Here is a 6,220-nt window from a genome sequence, read left to right as displayed (position 1 = left end):
TGTGTGTGTGTGTGTGTGTGAACAGAGGAAAGATGTTGTTTATGATAGTTAATTAGAAATTACAAAGGATGTTTTACGGAATCGTGTGCTTCGCAGATAAGGGACGCCAGCTACTGCTACGGGAGCAGCGACGAGGACGAAGATGACAGCAGTAACGCCCTTCGTCAGCGGGGCGAGGTCAGCGCGGCGGTCAACACCGTGCTCTACGTCGGTTTGGGGACCACCGCGCTCGGCTTAGTCATCTCGTTCGTCGGCACCGGGGAGAAGGGCTTCCAGAGCCCGCAGCTGAGGCTGGTCGGCCCGTCGTTACTGTGCGCCGGTTTACTGTGCTGCCTGTTCCGCGTGTTGTTGTGCCTCTGCCTATGCCACTGCGGCCAGTGCCCCTGGCGGTTCGGCCAGGTCGCCTCGCACAAGGAGAAGGCGAGGAAAGCGGACGCGCTACCGGGCCCGGGAACGTTATCGACCGCCTCGCTGTTGCCGCCGACGACGCAGCAGGAACGGGAACGTCCGGTCGCGCCCACAAGCCGCTCCGTGTCGCCGGCGACGAAGGGACACGAGCTCCTGCTCTCACCTGCCCAATTACCGGAGTGAAGGGACAACGTGATTTGCGCGCGCGCGCGCCACAAACATTTTCTACGAATGAAATTCTATATACGGTAACGCCGATTTACTGCCGGTTCACGCCCGATTATTCGACCCCTATAGTTTCCGTCGCGGCCTGAACCGCGAGTTCTCGCAGTCCTAAAAAAAAAAGTAGTCTAAATGCGTTTTAGAGCTTGAACAATAGAAGAATAAAGGAATCGGCTAAGTTTTTTTATCCTTGTTGTATTCGAGAAAGTAAAGGGAAAAAAATCACCAAAAAAAAAACCACTACGCCGACCGGGTCTCGTTCGCGAAGCCTCCTGGTTTATTTAACGCCCACGCTTACAAATTGCTTCTTTACAAAGATTAAAGTTGTATACTTTTACCTCTTGACACCTCGTCTCGACCGAATCTCTTATAATGATTATGACCTTAATATTAAAAACTTAAGGATACTTTGCTACGCGAATATTGCTAGGCAAAAAATCGTTCCTTCTTTCCACGCGAATCTGGATCTGTTAACGCGATCGTACTCATGCCCATGTCTCACAGATCACACAGTGTGTCCCAGAACAAATACGCGATAAATACTTATATCAATATCACTTTAACTCCCAATGATCAGGAAAGTTGAAACTGCATCTGCTCGTTCGACGAGTAACTGTAAATGACAGAGTCGGAACTGGTCACGCTGGACGCCGTCGCGGTGATGGCGAACAACTGATCCTCGTACATGCCCTGCGGCTCCGTTTTCCCATTGCCGGTGGCCGCCCCAGTGTTGGTGGGATTGTCGCCCTTCGTCGCCTCGCGATACTTCTGCAGGTACACTTTCAGCGGCTCGACGTAATTGTCGAAGCCGAGCGTAGTCATGGCAAACAGAATGTCCTCACCATTGATAGTTTTACGCTTTTCCATGTGACACCTGTCACTCGCTTCCGACGTGATAAAGGAGATGAACTCTGACACGCACTCCTGTACACACTCGCGCGCGTCCTTGGCGATCTTCCCAGCGTCCGGAATGGCCCTCTTCATGATCTTGGCGACGTTCGCGATCGGCAAGAAGCGATCCTGCTCGCGAAGCGGCCCACCGCCGGTGGAGACTCCGGGGCTCTGCAAGGGATCCCCCGCGCCGTGATTGGAGTCATCCGTGTTCTCGGGATCGTCTATTAAGAGAAAAAAAAACACACAAAAAAAATAAATAACAAAAGCATTTGTTAAGATTTATACATTGTCTTACTACCCAAGGGGATTTGACTTGTAATCTGGTTCGCGACGACTTACAAGGGAGTTACCATAAAGAATATACTGTAAATATATCGTCTAAATACAAGTATCAATCCTTTCGTAAATACAGAGTTGATACATTTCTACATCTTCGTATTTCGATAATGCAGTCTACGCAAGGACTTCAAAGATCGCAGGCATGTGCTGTCTTGGAGCAGGAATCCAACAACGCTCTCCGCGTGCCTCCGACGAGACGATCGTCGAACGAAAGTCGTTCGTCGAAGATGGGAAATTTGGCGACGAAGACAAAACGACGTTGCAGAGTAGCAACGCGAGGGGCAAACTAAAATGTAAACACGCTGCAGTCCAAGAAGCCACATGCCTGTATCCCTCTTTCTCTCTCTCTCGCCTCGAGGATCAGATCCCGATCTAACTCGATGTAAACTCGACGATTAGAAACATAAGGATTCATAATAATATTCGACGAAACTCGGATGAATCTCGGCTGCTTTACCGTTCCTGCGTCGTTGGCTCGCGCGGGGGGGAACGCTAACCTACCTTCCATGTCGTCCGATTGCACGCCGATGTAGGACGCCGTAACGGTGTTACCGCCCAGGAATGTCGTCCCCAGAGGGCCGTCGTCGCCGCTCTCGCCGCTGTTCTCCATCCTCGGTATGATCCGCGCGCGAAGCAGATTGAACGGATTTACGATCCCTTTAACCTTTTTCCGCCACCTTTGTTTTTACGCCGCTACAAAGCCAGGAGTCGTCGCACGGGCGCGCGTGTATACGTGTGTAACGAGCGCACGTATGTACCGACGTAAACCGACAAGCAATCCACGATATTTGTCGAAAGTCTCGAAATGGTCTCGAAGCGTCCCATTTGATCACTCTGACCAACCTTGACCGCGCTGAGCAGCGATCGATTGCAGCCACTCGCGGTGACCGGCGTTTGGACTTCTCTCGCTGGACCGACCAATCGGAATGTTCCGCGACGAATTGGCCAATAGTTTTTCGGAAGCGCCGCCTAGGGACTTTTCTCCTGTATGTATTATATATATGTATTACAAGCGCCGACACCACTCGAAGTTTGGTGCTACTGCGAACGCGTGTCACATTACTCGCATTTAAATACTCGAATTGCCGGAACTGCTCCTGACTGAATTTAAAATTTGATTTTTTTTTTTCGTTAAGAATCAAAGTCACGTCGAAAGATGAAATACGCGTCTATCAGGAATATCTCTTTATTCGATAAAAATAACCTTTTATCGTGCAACAAAATCCGAAATGCGTTGCTTCAGTTATTTTTCTTCAAACGCACTCTCACGATCTTCCACAATAAAATGGAAACGAGCAAGCGATACTTTACAGCTCCTTCCCCGCCTTGCTCGTGCCACTCTCGAATTGCATTCTGTAGAAATCATCGGCGGCGTCGATAATCGACCTGATCTGCACGGTCGCGATCTTCATCACACGCTGCAAATAATCCGTGGTCTGGCGATGATAATTCTTCAGCGGCAGCCCCGATAACGTCTGCGCGTTCTGCAGAAACGTGTCCGTCTGACGCTCGTAACGCCACGAGAGCACCATCAGCGCGACGGTGAGCAACGAGCTGATCACGAACAGCCACACGATCACGCACGTGAGAGATCGGCACAGCCTGGTGCCTGGGGGATGCGCGAGCGGCATGAAATCACACGTGATACATCAAAATAAAAAAATGATTTTCAATTCGCGGATTAAAAGTCAAGAGACGAATGTTCGTTTACCTGTCGAGCCGCACGATTTACGCGCGGACGCGCTGTCGGACGACGATCCCGTTAATCTTACGCTGTCGCTATTGTCCTGCAAGCAACCGTCCTCGCTCCGCGTCGGGGACTCGATTTTATTACCGTTCGTCTTCTCCCTCTCCGCGTTCTTCCTCTTTTTCCTCTTGCCCTCCTTCTTTGTACTCGCCACCTCCTTGTCCGCGTCGCCTAGAGTGCAGCAGTTATATAACATATATCGCGCACAGCTGGAACGAGTGTACATACATCAACGTGCGACGCGCACCTGTGACATTATTTAATCTACGCAGCCTCTCCTCCTCGATGACGAGCTTAACGTTGGACAGATAAGTGACGATATTACGAGCGCATGCCTGACACTCGCGCATATTGCTGCACGGTCCCGCGACGCTGGCAACAGCCTCGGTCAAAGGGTTCTCCTTCAGGTCCAACCATCTTAGATTTTTCAACTCGCTCAGGCTCAGAGGTAGTCTGCTAATCTATATATATAAAATTTGTCAAAGGACTATGTAAGAAAAAGATTATTTTGTTATCTAAGTTTTTTTTACCTTGTTAGCATATAGATCCAGATGTTTCAATTGTGTCATCTCGCCAAAATTTTCAGGAAGTTCGACCAACATATTTCTACTGAGATCCAATTTTACAATTTGTTTTAAAGTGACAAAAGTGGTCTGCAATAGATCCAACACATTCAGTAGTAGCAGGTAAATATTTAAATTGTATCAAAATTGTATAGCTCCGCTAAATTGTTATATAGTTCAATAACGTACCGGCAGCGAAACCAGAAGATTGGTTGATAAATTGACATTTGTGGCTTTTCTAAGAGATGCCTGAAACATAACGCGATTTATCAGCAACATTTAAACCGCAAATTACTCCTATTCTGTGGCACTCCTGACACATTACGCGATAATAATTATATTAATTATATTGTGAATTAAATAACGCTTGTCCCCTCAGTCAATCTAAGTCAGAAAAATTATGTAAAAGATATTTTAATATTCTGCGCAAGAGTAAAGTAGTACATTTTCATATGCGTTCCATTAAAAAAAAAAAAAGAAAGAAAAACGAAAAACAAAGTAAAGACTCACGATTTCTCGCACAGGCACTTCCTCCAAGTCGCACAAGCTGAGATCGAGGGTGTCCTCCCTCAGCTTGTCCTTCACGTCCTTCAGCTTCAGTTTGACGGTCATGTCTGTCGGATCTCGCGTGAAACGGGAACGCGGGTCACTCCGTGCGTCGTCTGCGACGTCAGATCGCGATTATCGAGCTCCGCGCACATGCCACGGCTCCGTACACGTAAGCAGGTGCACGCATCCGGGAGCGCGCTTGACATGTAATGCCACTCCGGGAGTCAGGGCTCACGTGGGGCGATAACGCGAGCCACCTATAGCGAGATTGACGAGCCGGTAGAGCCGTGTGGACTTGTGGTCTTGCGAATTCATGCGAATTCGTGTCTTGTTTCACGACGAGCACGTCTTGGCGATCTACACATGGTGTCAATGGTGTGTGCACTGCAATCGAGCAATGTCTACTGTCTCTTTCTGAAAATCTGCGCTCTCCGTCTTGACTGTCTTGAGTCAGAGAGAAGCGTGAGACTGAGAGAGGCCACGCCGGGTGGACCGACGATTCTTCTCCGTACACTAGCGCCCCACGTCCACATTTTTAAAAAAAGAACTACGTACCACGTATATAACATTGTCGATCAAATCATAGCATTAGAACGTGGTCGTTTAAATGAACGCGGAAATTTTACAGTTTTGTATTTAATTGACAAAGACGATCGGGAGCTCCGAAACGCGATCGTTTAAATAGGCGCGAGATATTTAACAATTTTATGATTAATTAATTACAACGTTCGCGAATCCGGAAAGTGGTCGTTTAAATGGGCGCGGAAACTTTACATTTGTATTTAATTAACAAAGACGATCGCAAGCTCCGAAACGCTATCGTTTAAATAGGCGCAAAATATTTAACAATCTTATTATTAAATAATTACAACGTTCGCGATACCCGGAAAGTGTTTGTTCAAATGGGCGGGAGACATTAAATAATCTTATTATTAATTATCACCTAGATAACCAAATCTGTTCGGACAAATAACGACAAATACTTGCTACAAGTTTTGGCATCAGCAATAGTACAAATTTGCAACAAAGTTTGTCTAATCAAACGTTGTTGACAAATTGCTAGCAAATATGCAGCAAGGCATTTACACACTTGAAGCCAAATTGTCGCCTATAATTCGGAGCAAACTCTTGGCGTAAAATTTGCTGCCGCGTCGTACAAATGCACACCGCGATATACATATGTATGTATGTACATGCATGTACACGCGCCATATTAGTACGGCGGGCACCTGTATGTAGGCCACCCGTCGTACAGCGCGCTTTCTCGAGGGCACATACACGATTTCAATAAGAAAACACTATACATATATGATATATGTACAAGACATTTAATTTTTCAATTTTTATTGTATATAAGTATATATAAAATTGCGATCTTTTATATCTTATATTAGTATACTTTTACATTATATATGCGGATACTTTTAATTTTATAAATCTAATTGTACATATTTTACCTTTACCATTTATTATTATTGATATAAATTCAATTCAAATA

At 46.6% G+C, this 6,220-nt stretch overlaps 3 protein-coding genes across 3 annotated transcripts in view; 1 reads left to right on the top strand and 2 right to left on the bottom strand.

The window, feature by feature from the left end:
• Positions 1–742, top strand: part of LOC105457458 — a 7,934-nt gene extending 7,192 nt beyond the window's left edge. Inside the window, exon 4 of the mRNA XM_011702128.1 lies at positions 97–742. Coding sequence (XP_011700430.1) covers positions 97–591 — 495 coding nt within the window. The 3' untranslated portion in view covers positions 592–742. The remainder of the gene's footprint in view (positions 1–96) is intronic.
• Positions 743–884: 142 nt separating this feature from the next.
• On the bottom strand, positions 885–2,951 carry LOC105457456 (nuclear transcription factor Y subunit B-4). Its single transcript, XM_011702127.1, has 2 exons — positions 2,365–2,951; positions 885–1,745 (listed from the first exon to the last, which is right to left on the bottom strand). Exons 1-2 carry the CDS (start codon positions 2,471–2,473, stop codon positions 1,204–1,206), a joined length of 651 nt encoding a protein of 216 aa, XP_011700429.1. The 5' UTR covers positions 2,474–2,951; the 3' UTR covers positions 885–1,203.
• An 82-nt stretch (positions 2,952–3,033) lies between these two features.
• Positions 3,034–5,190, bottom strand: LOC105457455 (leucine-rich repeat-containing protein 59). Its single transcript, XM_011702126.1, has 6 exons — positions 4,684–5,190; positions 4,363–4,422; positions 4,141–4,263; positions 3,858–4,071; positions 3,575–3,781; positions 3,034–3,472 (listed from the first exon to the last, which is right to left on the bottom strand). The coding sequence occupies exons 1-6, from the start codon at positions 4,783–4,785 to the stop codon at positions 3,171–3,173; spliced, it is 1,008 nt and encodes a 335-aa protein (XP_011700428.1). The 5' UTR covers positions 4,786–5,190; the 3' UTR covers positions 3,034–3,170.
• Between the last annotated feature and the right edge of the window lie 1,030 nt (positions 5,191–6,220).

Source organism: Wasmannia auropunctata, unplaced genomic scaffold, assembly GCF_000956235.1.
Source record: "Wasmannia auropunctata unplaced genomic scaffold, wasmannia.A_1.0 LD335214.1, whole genome shotgun sequence".
Taxonomy (NCBI): domain Eukaryota; kingdom Metazoa; phylum Arthropoda; class Insecta; order Hymenoptera; family Formicidae; genus Wasmannia; species Wasmannia auropunctata.
This window is presented reverse-complemented; position numbering and strand designations above follow the sequence as displayed.

What these genes read in the sequence shown, in the direction of transcription:
- LOC105457456 (XM_011702127.1), bottom strand. Translation starts at nt 2,473, where the DNA reads ATGGAGAACAGCGGCGAGAGCGGCGACGACGGCCCTCTGGGGACGACA. An exon ending in GCAATCGGACGACATGGAAG is followed by an intron (nt 1,746 to 2,364) that starts GTAGGTTAGCGT and finishes TTCTCTTAATAG; the next exon opens with ACGATCCCGAGAACACGGAT.
- LOC105457455 (XM_011702126.1), bottom strand. Translation starts at nt 4,785, where the DNA reads ATGACCGTCAAACTGAAGCTGAAGGACGTGAAGGACAAGCTGAGGGAG. An exon ending in AAGTGCCTGTGCGAGAAATC is followed by an intron (nt 4,423 to 4,683) that starts GTGAGTCTTTAC and finishes GTTATGTTTCAG; the next exon opens with GCATCTCTTAGAAAAGCCAC. An exon ending in TGGATCTATATGCTAACAAG is followed by an intron (nt 4,072 to 4,140) that starts GTAAAAAAAACT and finishes TTATATATATAG; the next exon opens with ATTAGCAGACTACCTCTGAG.